This window comes from Staurois parvus, unplaced genomic scaffold (genome assembly GCF_062004578.1).
Source record: "Staurois parvus isolate SC_StPar_1 unplaced genomic scaffold, SC_StPar_1.0 ptg003832l, whole genome shotgun sequence".
NCBI classification, from domain to species: Eukaryota; Metazoa; Chordata; class Amphibia; order Anura; family Ranidae; genus Staurois; species Staurois parvus.
In genome coordinates, this window is record NW_028321627.1 from 1 (window position 1) to 19,101 (window position 19,101).

Genomic DNA, 19,101 nt, shown 5'->3' on the forward strand with positions numbered 1-19,101 from the left:
GGGGCCCATTAATGTGTAATAAACGTAAATAGTAATAAGGATTCTTATAAATGAAAGAGTCCCTGTTGTTGCCTTGATGGAAAGATAGATGCAAATAGCAGAAATCTGCTTTAAACGGTTTCCTCACCACAGCATGTGGACTGCAAACCACTTTGGTGTTGGAAACAAGATGAGGCCCAGTAGATCTTCCGCCTGTTGCAATATATGTAGTATGCCTTGTTTCTATGTAAAGCACCATAATGTCCCCATCCTGTAATAAGACAAACGATATAAGGATAGTCACTGTAAGAGCTTTCACTCTATAGTAGATGTATATTATCATATAGATCGCAAGGAACCGATTTCAAATGTCCTGTAACAGTCCACTCACCACCTGTGCTATGGGTAGTAGAAAAAAGAAATCCTTCATAGGTACTGCAGTGTTGATCCAGGGAACCACCGCTTACATCAGCCGACATTTCGCGGGTTCCGACCTCTCCATGGCGCCTTTACAGCCTTTGCATGACTCATGGCATGTGAAAATGGCTACCTCCTTGTAGGTGGGCGTGCGTATCACCAGTGCGCATGACCGGAAGTGACGTATCTGACGTATGACGTCAACGCGTTTCGCCGATGGGCGTATCTCACTCAGCTTAGTCAGGACCAAGGTGAGTGAGATACGCCCATCGGCAAAACGCGTTGACGGCATACGTCACTTCCGGTCATGCGCACTGGTGATACGCACGCCCACCTACAAGGAGGTAGCCATTTTCACATGCCATGAGTCATGCAAAGGCTGTAAAGGCGCCATGGAGAGGTCGGAACCCGCGAAATGTCGGCTGATGTAAGCGGTGGTTCCCTGGATCAACACTGCAGTACCTATGAAGGATTTCTTTTTTCTACTACCCATAGCACAGGTGGTGAGTGGACTGTTACAGGACATTTGAAATCGGTTCCTTGCGATCTATATGATAATATACATCTACTATAGAGTGAAAGCTCTTACAGTGACTATCCTTATATCGTTTGTCTTATTACAGGATGGGGACATTATGGTGCTTTACATAGAAACAAGGCATACTACATATATTGCAACAGGCGGAAGATCTACTGGGCCTCATCTTGTTTCCAACACCAAAGTGGTTTGCAGTCCACATGCTGTGGTGAGGAAACCGTTTAAAGCAGATTTCTGCTATTTGCATCTATCTTTCCATCAAGGCAACAACAGGGACTCTTTCATTTATAAGAATCCTTATTACTATTTACGTTTATTACACATTAATGGGCCCCAACCACGTGTGCCGGCATAGGGTCGTACTGCATATATTATGTTTTACCCATATATTGCCCTCTATAGGCTCAGGGTTGTGCCTCTCTTTTGACTAATACTGTGTCCGTCGTTTTGCATGCATGTGATATGATATACCTTTGGTATAATTTTTGGAAAATCCCCTCTATGGGGTGTAACCTACACGGTAATGATATATGCATATATATATATATATATATATATATATATATCTCTCTATCTATATATCTCATGTGATATTGCATACCTATGGTATAAATGTGCCAGTGCTGCAAGTGCTTTAGACTATTGCGGTCATAGCCTTTGCAGCACACATACCTAGACCGGTCTTGGTGTGATTTTTAATGGTTTTAGGTCTGTGTGTATTGTCTCATACTGAGGTGATGGTAAATCAGGGCGATTGCCCATATGTCAATTATTAATGTGAAATAAAGCATATTTTTTGGAAATTTTTCTTCGTATCGCATTCTGTTCATAATGTAGCCGCTTTTCTGTGAATTTCTTTTCACAAACCCCTTTTTTGCCTGCATGTCTTGGCTACTGGATGGAAGCCATATATTGGGTGATACAGTAATTTATTTTGGAACCACTAAAATTTACTTTTTATCAAGCAGCAAAGCTCACCCTTTAGATTAAAGCATTTGGACGGCAGCACTGCCACCCGATTGCTTTCACACAGTCCACCACGGTGCCAGCCCCCGTGGGCCCGGGACCGGCTCAGTGTGGCAGCTAGAGGGGAAAGAGGAGAGCGAACACATCCGCTCCCCTCCCCTTATTGTCCTGATCTGGAAGTGACGTTTGACATTACTTCCAGGTCCCCATTCACAGATTTCCCGGCCATTGAGGCCAGGAAAGAATGTAATGCAGTGTGATGTACACTGCATTACATTCAGGGGAGCACAGGGGAGAGATGCAGGGTCTTTTAGGCCCTGAATGTCTCATTAAAGAGAACCGGTCACCAAAAAATCATGAGATGTGATGAAAAAAAAAAAAAAAAGCTTTATTTTTTAATAGTTAAAAAAAACAAAAAAAACAAAGTTGCACCTAATCACATAACATAAAATAAAAAAATTGAGACCCCCACATATACGCACGTACAAAAGTAAAAGCACGTGCCAGGGTGGCCAACGCATTAAAATGTTCATTGTGATACACATTATATATCGCCAAGCACGCCAGAATGAGAACAATAATTCTAGCACCTACTAAGACCTCTTCCGTAACACTATACTGATGACCTATGAGGGGTTTTAAAAGGGTCGCCTATAGAAAATATAGGGTACTGAAGTTTGTCGTCATTTCACGAGCGTGCGCAAATTTAAGGTTTGACATGCTGAATATCTATTTACTTGGTGGAACCTCATCTTTTATATTTTACAAAAAAATAGGGTAATGTATTGCTTTTTTTGTGCCCTAACATTAATTTAAGTGTATTTACTGAAATTTTGTGTTTCCTAGACTTTTGCTGTAATATCGTGTGACATAAAAATGGAACCATGACCATTTTATTCTCTAGGGTCTTTGCCTTCAGAAAATATATAATGTTTGGGGGTTTTGTGTAATCTTCAGGCCTAAAATTATTTTTTAAAAAAGTGCAAAAAAAGCAAAAATGGCTCTAGCAGCAAAAAGGGATAAAGGATAAACCTAACACTCCCTATACGAACTACTGAGTACCATTTTGAGTTGCTGCAATAAAATTTCAGCAAAATGGACTACCCTGCTGCATCATTTTTTCACTTTGATGTTCGGGGGGGGGGGGGGGTCTTTGAATTTAGTCCTCTGTAGGTTGATAATTTTCATTTCCTTCAAACAATGGGGCATCTTTACGTTCCTAACACATTTTCCAGTCCACATCAGTATAGATATCCAGCATGATATTTTTCCCCATTGAGATCTGATGTGTTTTCAAAGTGTTCCTTTAATTTTTTTTGAGCAGTGTGCATGTAATAAATATTATACATGCATAAATATACACATACAGGGATGTTGGATTCCTAACGTCCAACACTGGGGACATGTAGCTCCGGGCGCTGGGCAGGTAGTTTTTTTCTAGCTTTAGCTCAGGCAAGCAGCAGGTGGAAGGTGTCAGGTGGAAGCATTCTGCAGCAGCTCTGCGGGCGATCGCTTCCACACAGTGCCAGCCTCTCTGCGCCCCCCTTCCCCCCCCCCCCCCCCGTGAGGTTTCCCGGGCTCCGATTACCCATCTGCAGGCCCGGCTCGCCGTCGGCTAGAGGGCAGGGAGAAGAGCAGGCAAGTCCGCTCCGCTCCCATCCCCTTCTAGTGTTGACCCGGAAGTGGCATTACAATGTCACTTCTAGGTCACCGTTGAGAGATTGTGATGCAATCCCTGGGAAAGAATGTAATATTAAAACGTGACATAACATAATAGATATCCAAGATGATAGAATCATTAAGGGCCTTGGAAGTGTGGTGCCTGAAAGCGGTGTGGCACCTTGGGGTCTTGGCGTGGAGGTGAGGAGGCATTTTGCCAGTGACGGATCTATCATTCATTTCACCCAGTTGCTTTGTGCGATTGGAGTTGGCGATCGATTTACATGGACTTTATGCCGAATTGATGATCACTTCTGTTTGATGGTCACTCATTATTTGTTATATGTCACGTTGCATTAATAATTTTTTGTGCTTATTGACGCACATTTATTTCCACTGTGCGTTTTAATCCTGATTAGAAGGTGCATTTTTAGTTTCATGCACCATGTATGATTAGTTTTGCACATATAGTTCTTTGCTTTGATTGTCATAGTTTTCTTTGCACGGCGCTTTTTGTGCCATTTTTATTTAGGACGTGTTAGTCCTATTATGTAGAATACATTTATGTTCACTTGTTGATTATTGTGCACGTTGTATTTCATCACAATCTATATTGCACTTAGTTTGGTCTGGGTTCAGGCCTTTACATTTTTATGTGTTATTTATGATGCATTTATAGTTTCATGCACCTTGTATGATTTGTTTTGCACATATTTTTTGCCATTTGATTTTGGCAGTTTTCTTTGCATGGTGTTTTTTGTGCACTTTTATTTAGGATGTGCTAGTCCTGTTATGTTGAATACATTATTTATGTTCACTTGGTGACTATTGTTCACGTTGTATTTGATCACAATCTATATTGCACTTAGTTTGGTCTGGGTTCAGGCCTTTACATATGTATTTTTGTTCACTCGCTGATTATTACTCACCTTGTCTTTGTCACAGTTCATATTGCACCTAATTATGGCAACCATAATTAGGTCTGGATTCAGGCCTTTACACTTATAACCTCTGTTTTGGGGTTATTTTTTCTGTCTCCCCACTCTTTGAATTATTGTGTCCTTCGTACTATTGATATTAGCGCAACACCATTTTATTTGTTTTATTTCCTTGTGCTAGTGGTGTCAAGGTCTAGGTGTTTGCAGCTTTTTTTCAATAGTCCTATCTATACCTATAGCAGTACAGAAAGTTTTTTCTATTATTGCAAAAAAAATGAGCCTCCATTGGCTCTGCAGCAGAATCTAGTTAACATAAAAATAGATTAAAAAGTAAAAGGGAAAAAAAGAAAAAAAAAAAAAACGGTTTGTTTCTCAGTGTACAGGGAAAATGTCAGTACTCTGAAAAGAATAAAACAGAGAATAAGTAAGTGAGTGCTTTCAATAAACAAGCAGCTAAGGCACACAGGATAACCAAAAAAATCCTCACATGAAAATAAAATAAAAGTGCAGCGCTAGAAATTAAATAAATGTGACACAATCGTGGAGCTCCGGCAGCCACTACATCCGACAGGACGGTTAGTCCTTTGTTTCGTTTGGTGTTTTTGCCATTTGTACTGGATGCATCCTGCCCATTTTAATAAATACCTTTTAACTATACTTCACTATGGGCATTTTTTTCTTGATCCCCTGTGGGGAGCATCTTTTCTCTCAGATATCGGTGTACAGTGGAGGAGCAGTGCTTTTTTTGGTGGAGCTGTGATCATTTTCTGCCATCTTTGGGACTTTTTTTTGATCACTTTTTATTGTGTCACATTTATTTAATTTCTAGCGCTGCACTTTTATTTTATTTACTCTTAAAAGAACATTAGCAAAAAACTGAGGATGCTGGGAGTGGGAGGGATTATACTGGACTATCCAATAGCTGTGCTTTAACCACATGTGGATATTCTGGTGGGATGCCAGAAAATTCACATCCAGGGTTCCCCAGTGTTGGGGACAAAATACGACTGGGTGTAGGGATCACTCCTCCTAATCTGCCTGCCAATTCTTGATGGCGGGAATGCCCCCTAATGACCCCCCAAAACACTAATAAACACCCTCTAGTGCGTCAAACTCAATGTGTAAATGAATAGATCTGTGAAACAAATAAAGTCAGGGGTTAATAGGAAAACTGGCTGAGCCACTAAATCCAAATTATATGTGAAACGCATATCAATAAAACACAACCAAGTAACAAACACCTGGCCAAGCTATAATAAACACCTGGCTGAGCTCTTGCCCTCTGTCCAGAACTGTGTTGCCTCCTGCTCTCTGCTCTGCTGTACACCTGTATAAGGTAGAAGTGTAAGACTAGGACACTGGTGTTTGTGTGTGCATTGTGAAGTGATGAGGATAGAATACACTACTATGGGGAGAAAAGGGACACTACTATGGAGTTGGGAGGGGGCTGAGAGACAGTACACTACTGCGGGGGGCAGAGGACACTACTGTGGGGAAGGGTGTGATGTGAAGGAAGACAAAACTGTAATATATTGAAGCTTACCAATCATTAGATGTGGTGGTTGCATTAGTTTTCTTTATTTTTTCCCCCTCGGTTTTCACCTGGTGATCTGGCCACCTCCTACAGTATATTAAAGTACCCCCACTATAGATTCCTCACATTCCTTCTGTACCGAAATGCATTATAAAATTGTACTGTCTCCCTTATATTGTAAAGCGCTGCGCAAACTGTTGGCGCTATATAAATCCTGTATAATAATAATAATAGATGGAGCACAGGGGCACCTTTGGACAGCAGAATTGCCAATCTAGGGGAGGAAAGGGTAGTATTAGATGTACTAGCAGATTTAAATACAGTAACACATTTAAAGCTAAACTCTTCCACTATATCCTGCACTTCTCAGATGTTGGCAGCAGAGTGGAAGACAGAACTCCTACAGATCCTGTGCCACGTAATGCAGCTTCAGTACCCCTTCATTTCCACCTCCCCTGTTCTCAGCATTCAGCAAAGTCCGGCAACTGACTCCAGCCCTCTTTTGGTCCTCCTCCGGTCCCTGCACATTCTGCTTCCCAGTTCTACCCCCAGCTTCCTCCTGGCAGCAGCACAAGGTAAGGGGGATGCAATGTGATGTAAGGGAGGGTGGGGGACTCTTGACTTCTCATGGTGTGGGGGAAATCTGATGTAAGGGGGTGGGGTGCTCTGGACATCTAGTCTTACAGATACAACCTGCCCTTTCATGGCAACCATAATGCTGATGTGGTCTGGGATGAAATAGAGTTTGACACCCTGCTCTGATGATTTTCAAACATGCTTATGTTGTGAAATGCAGTAAACTAAAAAGATCTGAAGATATAGGACTATTGGCTAAAACTTGAACCTTTTGTGGACATGAAAATACCATGTAAAACATTACTTGTACTTACCAACACACTTAGGAGCATCAGAACTCCAATTTCCATAAGCGGTACAAAACACTGTATTTTGTCCTATAAGTGCAAATTTTTTGTCATTGCACTGGTATGTTACAGCGTTTTGGTATTCATATTCTTCATTTACAGGGTCAAATGTTCCATTTGTAATAGCATCTGGAGCTGCACAAATCTGAACTGCAGAAACAAAAAGAACTGAAAAATTAGATTTCTGAGAAAAAGAATTCAAGTACATCCAAAGACAAAACTGATTTTTGTTTTAGCCACTTCATGTCATGACACTTTTACACCCTTCCTGTCCAGGCCAATTTTCAGATTTCATTGCTGTCGCACTTTGAATGACAATTGCGCGGTCATACAACACTGTACCCATATGAATATTTTAGCATTTTTTTTTGCTATATAAATGAAATGTCCAAAAATTTTGAAAAAAAAAGTCTTATAAAATTTTGCAAAAAAAAAAAAAAAAAACTCTTCATAAATATTGACCAAAAATGTATTCAGTTACATTTTTAGTAAAAAAAATTAAAAAAATATATAAAAAATAACCCAAAATTAGTTTAACCAAAAATAATTTTTCAAAAAAATTTTTAATTTTTATTTTTTTTATATTACCGGTATTGAGGTTTTTTTTATATTCACTTACTCTAACATACTGTCTCCCTAGCAGTACAGCGTCACTATAGTGACACTGTACTACTTGTGGGTGGTGATAAAGGTTTTTTTTTTGTTTTTGTTTTTTTACACTGATTGCTTTTACACCCATAAAGGCTGTAAAATCAATCATTTCTTCTTCTCTCAGGCTGCATTCTTGCAGCCATTGAGAAATACTGTGTGAGCTGTGATTGGTCACAGCTTGTCACAAGGCTGTTGTGAATAGCCTTTTACCATGTGATCTCTGTGATCATTCACAGATTTCACATGTAGTAAGCAATGATGTCAGAAGTGACATCTTCCTTACTACTGTTCATGTAATCACTGACTAGCCAATCAGTGATCACATGATCGGGACCTCACACAGAGGTCCCGTACAGCGATCGGTGTTCCGCCGTGTCCTCTGGGATGCATGCATTTCTTGTGACAAGTATGAAAGTGATTAAATTTTTTTTTTTTTTTTTATAAAGAGGACAGTGCAAAAAAGACAAAAAAATAAAACAAAATAGTGCCCCTGTCCCCCCGTGCTCACAGGTAGTGGTGGCCATGCCCACATATGTAAATGGTGTTCAAACCACACACGTGAGAAATCGCCATGAATGTCAGCAAGAGCAATGATTCTCGCACTAGACCTCCTCTGTAACTTTACACTGCTAACTTGTAGAAATTTTTAAAGTATCAACCATGGAGATTTCCAAGTACCATAGTTTCACGCCATTCCACAAGCGTACGCAATTTTACAGTGTGACATTGTTTATTTACTCGCCGTGACATAGTCTTTCATATTTTACAAAAAAATTGGGGTATTTATTGTTCTTTTTTGTTTTTTTAATCAAAGTGTATTTTCCAAAAAAATATATATTCATTTTTAAAAACTGCGCATTTCGGTTTTGGTTTTCTGCCAAGTGCATTTTGAATTTTCGTTTTCGGCACCAGAATTTTCATTTCGGTGTACCACTACTCAGAATCCTGTAGGCCTCTTCACTAGTGTACCTCTTTTGGGCCATTTTGGGCTCTAAATCTAGTGCGACTCACAGGAAAAAGTTACCTGGCTGTTAGGGACTGCTTGAACAGCTAACAATAAAATTGACATGCCAGTGCCAGCAGAGTTCAGGCCTGATTCTGCGAACGCTCTGGTTTTGTGTGCAATGTATCATTGGTGATAGTGATAAGAAATACACTAACACTGCACTTCCTGCTGGGGGGAGGGGGGCTAAACGCAAGTGCTGGCAGCGAATGGGGCTGATCCTACTAACACTGCATTTTTGGGTACACCAATACTAAGGGGGCACTGGTATAGTTCTGTTCGTGATCAATATATTGATCCGTACAAACACTCTAGTAGTAATGACGGTGATCAGAAACCTATAACGAGAGTGTGATAATGTGCAGGCAATCTAACACTAGCTGACCCTGGCTGGGAGGGATGCCAACTGACCCTGATGCGGTTTCATGATGCTAGTGGCAGTAATACAGTGAAAAATACTGTACACTGACACTGTACTAATGGCACTGGCAGGGTGGAGGGCAATCAAAGGGTTAAAATGTCTCGAACGTGTGTGTGAGTGCAGTGATCTGCTTTTACTCACGTGTAATTTGTCTTTATTCTCTGCCTGGAACAAAATGGTTCCAGGAAGAAGATCCAGTTAGTTCATGTGCCTGTATTTACAATTAAAGGCATGGCTCTGCTTCTCCATTTGCTGTAGATCAGAAGTGTTCCGGACAAAAATAATTGGCCTAGACCTGCTGATATACAGTATATTTTGAAAAGTATTGGGACACCCCTTCAAATCATTGGATTCAGGTGTTCCAATCACCTCCATAGCCTCAGGTGTATAAAATCAAGCACCTAGGCATGCAGACTGCTTCTACAAACATTTGTGAAAGAATGGGTCGCTCTCAGGAGCTCAGTGAATTCAAGCATGGTACTGTGATAGGTTGCCACCTATGCAATAAGTCCATCTGTGAAATTTCCTTGCTTTTAAATATTTCACAGTCATCTGTTAGTGGTATTATAACAAAATGGGTGTAACTGGGAAAATCAACTAAAAATGACAGCGCAGGGTCAGCACATGCTGAAGTGCACAGCGTGCAGAAGTCGCCAACTGTCTCCAGAGTCAACAGCTAAAGATCTCCAAACTTCGTGTGGCCTTCAGATTAGCACAACAGTGTGTAGAGAGCTCCATGGACTGGGTTTCCATGACCGAGCAGCTATATCCAAGCCTTACATCACCAAGTGCAATGCAAAGCATCAGATGCAGTGGTGTAAAGCACGCCGTCGCTGGACTCTAGAGCAGTGGAGACGTGTTCTCTGGAGTGACGAATGACACTCCTCTGCCTGGCAATCCGATGGATGGGTCTGTGTTTAAAGTTGCCAGGAGAACAGTACTTGCCTGACTGCATTGTGCCAAGTGTAAAGTTTGGTGGAAGGGGGATTATGGTGTGGGGTTGTTGTTTAGGGGTTGGGCTTGGCTCCTTAGTTTCACTGAAGGGAACTCTTAAGGCATCAGCATACCAAAACATTTTGGACAATTTCATGCTCCCAACTTTGTGGAAAGTTTGGGGATGGCCCCTTCCTGTTCCAACATGACTGTGGACCTTGCTTTGTGCAATGGTGCGCAAAGACATGTATGAGCAGGTTTGGGGGTGGAGGAACTTGACTGGCCTGTACCAAGTCTTCACCTCAACCCAGTAGAACACCTTTGGGATGAATTAGAGCAGAGACTGCGTGCCAGGGCTTCTCGTCCAACAGTGCCTAACCTCACAAATGCGCTTCTGGAAGAATGGTCAAACATTACCATAGACACTCCTAAACCTTGTGGACAGCCTTCCCAGAAGAGTTGAAGCTGTTATAGCTGTAAAAGGGTGGCCAACTCAATATTGAACCCTACGGACTAAGGCTGGGATGCCATTAAAGTTTGTGTGTGTAAAGGCAGGCGCCCCAATACTTTTGTCAATATAGTGTACATCTTCTGCAGCGAATGACAGCGGGGGTTAGGCTCTCTAAAACTGGAAGAGCAAGGTGATGCATGGGTACGTCGCTTTGCCTATAGCTACCGCCCATCCGCAGTATATTGTGGTTGGGCAGTCAGCATGTGGTTAAAAAGGGTTTATTTAGCAACCATAAAATTCAGTCTTTCATCACCGCAAACTTTTACCCCCTGCCTGCCCAGGCCAATTTTAAGCTGTCAGCACTCAGACTTTGAATGACAATCCTGCGGTCATGCAATGTTGTACCCATTTAATAATTTCTTGAGGCCCAGAATTGTCAGGACAGTACAGATATCCACCAAATTACCCCTTTTTGCACAGTAGACAGTCTGAGCTATTTATTAAGAGGCATGGCAAGCTTTTTGCAGTTGTGATTTTTTTGTCATAATTTTTTTTTTGGGGGGGGAGGTATTACAGTATTATTTTATCGAAGATGAGTAACATAATATTACCATAGTAACATTGTACTACTCTGGAAAGTGATCAGTGTGTGTATATATTTTTTTTTATGCACACATTATGATTGCTTATAGCAAATAATTTATTTGCTATAATCAACCATGTAACTGAGTGAAATTGATTCATTCAGGGATTTTTTGTGTCTAGCTGCGATTGCCCAAAGCTAATCACATGACACAAATGTGCTGTGATTGGCCCAGTTTGTACATGTGATCATTTTTACCAATCGCAGCAAGTGACAATTTTATACAATGGATGGCATGAAAGGAAGTCATCCTTTGTTTACAATTGTCACGTGACCTGCTGTGATTGGCCACAGTGGTCATATGGTACTGGCAACAGGCTGGTACACAGATCTGTTATTGGCTATGTCCGAGGTACACAGCCAGTGAAGGATTTCACCACAGTGCGGCCCCATGCGAGGCTTGATCCCAAAGGACGTCAGGTTAAAATCATCTTAATGCATAAACAAAGCATAGGTAACCATGAGCAGTGGTGTTGAAGTGCTAACAATACAGCAGCAGAGTGGACAAAGACCTGTCATCCGCTTGCTCAGCGGGGATCAGCGGAGAGATCCCCCACTGAGCAAACGGATCACGCTGACGGATCCGCCCCAGCTGAAGAAGCTTATTGGAGATATTTACATGTAGAAAGGACTGTCGACATACTTAATTTATGAACACTTGTATTTTGTCATACGTGGTATTATTTATTAAAGTATATGTATAGTAATTTGAACAATTGTTAAGTTTAGTATAGAGCCCCTCAAAAATAAAGCATGGTTGGGTTAGTTTTCTTTGAATATTAAAAATTAAATATAATATTAAAATAGCATTTTTGTTTGTGGTACCCAAATACAGTTTAGCTGTATTAAGAAAAAAAAAAGGCTGTTATTTCTATAAGACCCATATTGTTACACCCCAGAATGTCTGGTTTTACCTTGGCATTCAGGGACTTCATTACTCCAACTTCCATCTGCTTGACAGTCTCTGTAATTCTTTTTGGATATCATATTGTAACTGAAATATTAAATGAAAGGTACTTATGATAAAATAGAAATAGGAGATAGCAATACTGAATCCACTAAGGTTAAAACTGAATGACAGACAGCAGAGTATATGGGTAATGCATTCATGAAATTAATTTTTACATAAAAGTGGCAAAATTACAAGGATCTCTTTTAATAGGTCTCCTTTAATCCCCTATATACAGACAGAACAGAAACATGCACTTACAAAAGTCCTACTCTAGGGAGAGTTCTTGCCTTATTGTGCAAGTATAGTCAGCATACTTGTACTCTACATTATGGCAGACTTCTGTGTTTGTCCTCATCAAGCACTGACAGTTCACTATTATTCCACACTACTCCAGCTACCATAGCACTCTTCTCTTCATTGGATGGTCACTCATGATGCAACTCCTGTGTATGCAACAGACAAGACCTCTTCCTAGTGGGTGTGTAGTTTGACCCTTACCACTTCTCTTTAATGTATATAGGGGCCAACAGTCAAGGAAAACAGGAAAAGGCATAATAAACCTTACCAGAAAGTTATGTGGTTGATTTGCTCCATACATCGAACCTGATTTCTAAAGTATGTTAAGAGCTCAGAAATAAACTAAAGTCAACTTCAAGAATGAGTAATAGCTTTATTTCTATAGTCTAGAGCAAGGGTCTCCAAAATATGGCCCTCTATGTGTTGAGGAACTACAAGTCCCATGAGGCCTTGCAAGACTGACAGCCACAGGCAAGACTCCCAGAGGTAGAGGAATGATGGGACTTTTAGTATTTCAACAGCTGGAGGGTCATAGTTTGGAGACCCCTGGTCTAGAGCAGCCTTTCAACCAGGGTGCCTTCAGGTCTCTTCAGGTTTGCCTTGGCAACATGCCAAAAAAAATTCCCAAAAAAAATTGTATACAAGCTAGATGGTTGATCAAGCCTGCCTTTTGATTACACCAAGCCATGGGTTTTCATTGTACACCGTTATAACCTCCTAGCCACCAGCATCCTAACAACCAATGATGTCATTGGTTGATAAGGACATTAGGCGCCTGCACAGCATCCTTTTTTGCACCTATGGGGAAAAAAAAAAAAAAAAAAAAAAAAAGTGGAATAGCACCAGTGTGCTTTGTAAGACTAAATCACCTCTAAAGTTGGGTGTCCTGCATCTGTGGATGCTGCTGCATTCTGTAAAACTTTTAGTTTAGGGTTTACATTTTAGAATGGGGTGCCTCAAGACTGTGCAGAATTTTAAAGGGTGCCTTGACTGAAAAAAGGTTGAGAAACACTGGTCTAGACACAGTTGCCACAGTTAAGGTTATCTCAAATTTTTTACCACCTACTAGAAGAACAAAATGAAAGGAAAACTCTCTCTTTTAAGAAAGAAAAAACACACACCAACATCAAATTCTCATACAAAAGAAGTACAGTGGAGGGGCTATAAGAGGTGTCGAACTGCCTTCCCGTCTTAGGGCCTAGAAGGCAAACATCCCTAACATATTATACAATTATCAGTTTTGTACACAGGCCAGAGTGCCAAAAAATCATGCACAGGTTTAATCAATGGCTACAGAAAGCACAACACTCCAGCTAGTAACGCAACACTTTCCATTGAAACCAACAGAACACAGGTGCAATAATGGCACCCAATGGTTCTAATAAATGTAGTAGCACTGAATGCTTGGCCCACACTGCAAACTCATAAACGAGTCTCCAGAAACTAGGTCACACCAAAGGGTGTGCCATGGCTGTGGACATGGAAATTACTCTGCAACTAACAGTAAACAAAAAGGTCTAGAAAATGTCACAATGCAGAGCAGATTGCCCCAAGCTCACATTCCAGGCAGGCCCTGCAATCTTCCAGTTCAGCGGATTATGGCATCCAAAAGCTACTGCTGAAGATAGGCAGTTTTGTCAGGGTTGCCAACATCCCACAACTTTTTTTTACTGACACATGAATTTACTGATAGACCACATTTTTTACTGACAACCTCAAACAAATTACAGAACCTAAATTAGAAATTAAAACAATCGATCAGATCTATCTGTAGACTGTAGCAGAACGGTTAAGGGGGGGGTGTGTGTGGAGGGGGTCCCGGGGAACTGAGCAATGGAAGGCATGGGACAGCTGCATCCTCAGATAATAAATGTGGGAAGCACGTTTAAGTCCTGGGAGAGTTGGGCCAGGGATTTTAGCGTACCATTGACAACCATCTGAGATATAGACTTGATTTGGTATTTGGCCAAAGCTCCAGGATCAGGCAGCTTGTAAAGATGGGGTAGGGAGGGAATAAGCCACAATGGAGCATTTGGTGAAACAGCTATCTTGGGGAAATGTTCTGATGCAAGGCCTGCCCTCCAAGCTTGTAGGGTAGTCACTATTGAGGGGGTCAAGGGGCAAGAGGCCTGGGGGTCTCTAAAAAGAAGGAATTGGAGAGCCTCCAAAGAATGCACTACTGCTGTCTTCAACATGGTGGATGGGTTCGTTTTGTCAGCCACCAGGCGGCAGTAACCAGTTGGGTGGCCATAAAGTACTTGTGGCAATCCAGCATGACCAGGCCTCCCTGAGATTGGGGACACGAGGGTGGGTAGCTTGTACCGGGGGGTTTGGGAGCCTCAAATGAAAGAAGAAAAGATGCAGATGTGCAAAGAAGGATTTGGGAATCCATTGGGGGGAGTTTCTGAAAAAGGTAGGTAAATTTAGGTAAGATTTTCATTTTGACTAAATTTTTACTGCTAAGTAGAGACAACGGCAAGTTCTCCCATGCCTTCAGTTTAACTGCCTTCATGACCCGATTCAGATTTAGGGGCTAGAAATTCTGAAACATTAGGTGAAATAATTACTCCCAGGTAGGTAAACGGCTCAACCCTATGTAGTGGTAAATCTGTTGTGGCCATACGTTTGGCATCAGGGTCTATTGGAAACAGTAAGGATTTAGTCCAGTTCACTCAGAGACCTGTAACCAAAGGTTACGACTCCAGGATATGGCGTGCTCCCTGTAGAGAAGGGCCTGCATCATTGAGAAATAATAAAAGGTCATCAGCATACAGGGCTACCCTCTCCTCCAGCCTGCCAACCTAAAGACCTTTAGAAGGAAGAGGAGCGGAACGCTTCAGCAACCAGTTCCATGGCTAGAGCAAACAGAACTGGAGAGAAGAGGCAGACCTGCCATGCTCCCACGTGCAAGGTAAAGGAGTCAGACAGTCCACCCCCAACTTCACAGCTGCAGTTGGGTTGCTATAAAGGATCTTCAACCAGTTAATAAAAACAAGTGGAAACCCCATTTTCCAAAGCACCTCCCAAAGCAAGGGCCCTCTCTATGTCAAGAGAGGCCACCGCCCTGTGTGTTGCTGTGTGGAGCATGAAGATTTGCAAACAACCTACGGAGGGTAATATCAGTAGCCTTATAGGCCATGAAGACAGTTTGGTCTGAATCAATGACCATTGCTAATATACCTTGGAGTCTTAGGGTAAGAAGCTTAGTTAAGATCTTAAAATAGTTATGGAGGTGGGCAAAGGGCCTATAGGAGGCATAGGACGTAAGGTCTTTTGGAGTTTCAGAAATTTAGACAATATAAGCATGACCCATGGAAGCAGGAAGTGCACCCTCTAGACATTTCATGTATAAAGAAGCACATATCGTGGCCAAGAGTTCACCAGGGACGTCAATGAGGAGTCTGTCAGGACCAGGAGACTTCCCAGCTAGAAAGGAATGAATGGCCGTGAGGACCTCCTCCTAGGAGATGGGGCTCAACAAGGAGGAATGTTCTGTCTCTGAAAGCAAACCTAAAGCAAAAACCAAGTAAAACATATAATCAGGTGGCAAGTGAAAGTGACCCACTGACCCTCTTAAAAGTATAGGTGGCTGCCAGGCCTCCACATGGCATGAGGAGAAGCCTGTGGACGTCGTTGACACTACACCGCAGGTGCCATGTGGAGGCCCGGCGGCCACCTATAATTTTAAGAGGGTCAGTGGGTCACTTTCACTTGCCACCTGATTATATGTTTTACTTGGTTTTTTGAAATAAATTGAAGTAATATACTACACTATGAGTATCTCTCTGTGTTCTCTGTGAGAGGTCTATCTCCCAATTTCACAGCCACAGAGTGATTTCAATCCCAGCCCTGGTTCCACTGAAGAGGAATATCCTATTCTGGGAGCTTCCTGAACTGCAGGATTTCGTTTTCCCACAAGAGGGAGTTATCGTCATCCATTTCAGCACATATCCATTTTCTGACCAGAGGTAGAGAGGGGAATCTCCAGGATTTCTTACACACATGCGTATTTTAAATGCGCTTCTGGTTAGTTTGCATTCTTTCCATTGGCACTAGGAATTGATGAGCACCTTTTCAAGACTATTATTGTGTTGATTTGCATGATTTGATCATTTTACAGCGCTGCATTTTTATATGTATATGTTTTACTAAGGATTTTTATACGAGTTTATCCTGGATGTTCAGCTGCTGTTTCTTTGAGAGCGCTCACTGTGTGTCTTTTACCTATACAGGGATGGGTAACCCAGTGGAAGCCCAAATGCCAAGGAGACACGTTTCTGGAGGAGGAGTCACAGAGAGTTAGTACTAAAGTAGAATGGTCGGAGAGACCTCTGGGCAAATAGATGGCATCTATAACTTTAATTAACAAGGAGGGATTTGCAAATGCCAAATGAATATAGGAGGAGTTATATGAAAAAGGGAAAAACAGGAGTAGGACCTGGTGGAGGGATGCTTCCATCTCCAAACCTCCTTGACTCCTGCAGTCTGGGCCCATGTAAGTAAGTCACCAGAGAAGTGTTTAGGCGAGACTAGTCTGTCCCGATCCAGTGAGAGAATAGCATTAAAGTCTCCCATACATAAATATATGGTGGACAGTAAGGTGTAATTCTCTCCAGCCCAGTATACAAAATTGCAGGGGGGCATATATAGATGCAACATATCGAATGCCCCATACAGTGAGCACCATTAGGACATATTTACTTTGGGGGTCTGTATGATTTGCCTCAACCACACAAGGATCAGATCAAAATAAAGACCCTTCTAGCAAAATATAGTGCATGTAGCATGAAAAGCCTTCTGGAGGGGGAGGAGCCTGAACATGGCGCCGACAGGGAGCTCAATGTGAGCGCTCCCTGACAGTAAGCGCTCCCTGTGACCTGCCAGATAGTAATGCCCGGGAGGCCGTGACTTACCCAGGGCATTGGTGCTGTCCCTTTGGGGGAGCCTGACCGGAGAGCGGTGTCCCCTGAACTGGCGAGTGGAGGAGGCAAGTTGAGGAGGTGAGGAGCTGGCTGGTTGGAGAGGAGATAGACTCTGCCGGAGTCTGGAGCTGTGAATGTCAGGCAGTCACGTGGCCACTGAAGAGGACCTCTTGGAGAGACCAGCCGGCCCATCACAGAGAAGGGGATCCATCCACCACAGGACTGCCGAGGACCCACAGAACTCCACAGTGGGAGAACCACCTAATAGCCAACGGTCATTAATAGACATTAAACAGCTATCAATGGTCACCAATATGAACTTCAGTAGACAGGGGATTTTGACCGCTCGATCGCGCTAGAAACCCCTGCGGGAGAAAGAAAGCCATCAGCAGTCACTCTAGTTAAAGTGGAAGAAAGTGGCATTGAGGAGGTGAATGAGGGGCTACAGAGGACAGGGAGTCAAAACTTATAAAAATGAACTAGCACTGTTTAAAGACCATAAGGGGGTTACCCAGGGGGGGTCCAGGAGGAGTAGAAACAGACACATGAGAAAAATAATCCAGAGACCCCTAGGGAGGAAATTGGTGGAAGGAAAGACTCAAAGGACATTATCCCTGGATGGGCTCAACTCTAGTTTGCCCTGTATAAGTAACCCTCTGGCCTAGGAAAAATAGAAAAATATTAACACCATGAAAAGTAAAGCGGCAAAAAAGGGGGAGGGTCCAAGCCACCCCAAACAAACAAACAATCTAAAAATATATACCTACACAAGAAAAAAAAAATTGAGGGAAAAACCCCAGAGAGACAACAAGGAATGAGTGGAAGACGGGAGACGGAAAACATCAATGGCGATCGCTCCAGATTGTCTCTGGGAGTATCTAATACCAGTCAAAAGTGTAGAAGTTGAAGATGTAGAAAATGAGTCGGTTATCGAGAACTCTGAAGAGCAAGAGAGGACCTCACAGATGCCAACTAAATCTGATATAGCAGATATGTTTATGAAACTGGAATGATCCATAAAACAGGAGATGGAGATAATACATAAAGATCTGGGGTAAGTTTTATCACCAGTAAAGGAGACTGAAGGGAAACTGAACAAACATGCCCAAGTAATAGCAAAACTAGAAAAACAGATGGTAGAAAGGCCTTTTGGACCCAAGGTTTTTTTTTTAAAGGCAAAATTTTATTGCCCATGAGATGAGTTTCTTGGAGTAGTAACATATGGGCAGTATGCAATTTAATATATTGGAAAAGCAGAGCGCTTTTAAATTTGGAATTGAGGCTGCGGACATTTCAGGACATGACCGTAAATAAGTCACAAGCCTGTGAGACCATGAGAAAACTGGATATGACTTTAGGGGTGCATTACGCATAGACGGTATGGACAACAAAATGTGCAACAAAACTGAGCCAGGCCAACACCAAAACCAAATCATAAAACAATATAACTGACCATTTGCAACGAAGTGCATACCCTGCCCTGCCGCAGCCTCATCCTCTATAAAACTCAGAAGAGAGGCAGGGAAGGGCCTGTACTCAATAACAAAGAACAATGACTGGTAACAGTAATTACACTATGTCCAGTAGCAGTCCCTGAGGATAACCAGGAGCCAAACTCCAAAACAAAGATAGGTCCTGAAGGCAAGGAAACGTCCACAGGGAGGGGGGAGCCAAGGAAAACAAAGAGCAATGTAGAACAGTCACTATGGTGACAACAGCAAGGCACAACTTTTGAAATGGGTACAAAACAGTCCACTGAAGTGAAGGTAAGGAAAGGTGGGTTGGAGCGCCTGTGGAGGAGGGAAAAAAAAAAAAGCAGTTCAGGAAGAAAAAGAAAGTAATGAGCTGGGATATTTGCAGAAACCATGAAGCAG

General features: G+C 42.1%; 1 protein-coding gene across 1 annotated transcript in view; it reads right to left on the minus strand.

Annotated features, from left to right (window-relative positions):
• Positions 1–6,921: 6,921 nt before the first annotated feature.
• The window catches only part of LOC149427362 (complement decay-accelerating factor-like), a gene marked incomplete at its 3' end in the record, with an annotated part of 76,385 nt that continues 64,205 nt past the window's right edge, over positions 6,922–19,101 (minus strand). Inside the window, exons 5-6 of the mRNA XM_089668092.1 lie at positions 11,971–12,050; positions 6,922–7,104 (exon numbers count right to left, since the gene is read on the minus strand). Of these exons, the coding sequence (XP_089524218.1) occupies positions 6,922–7,104; positions 11,971–12,050 (263 nt within the window). The remainder of the gene's footprint in view (positions 7,105–11,970; positions 12,051–19,101) is intronic.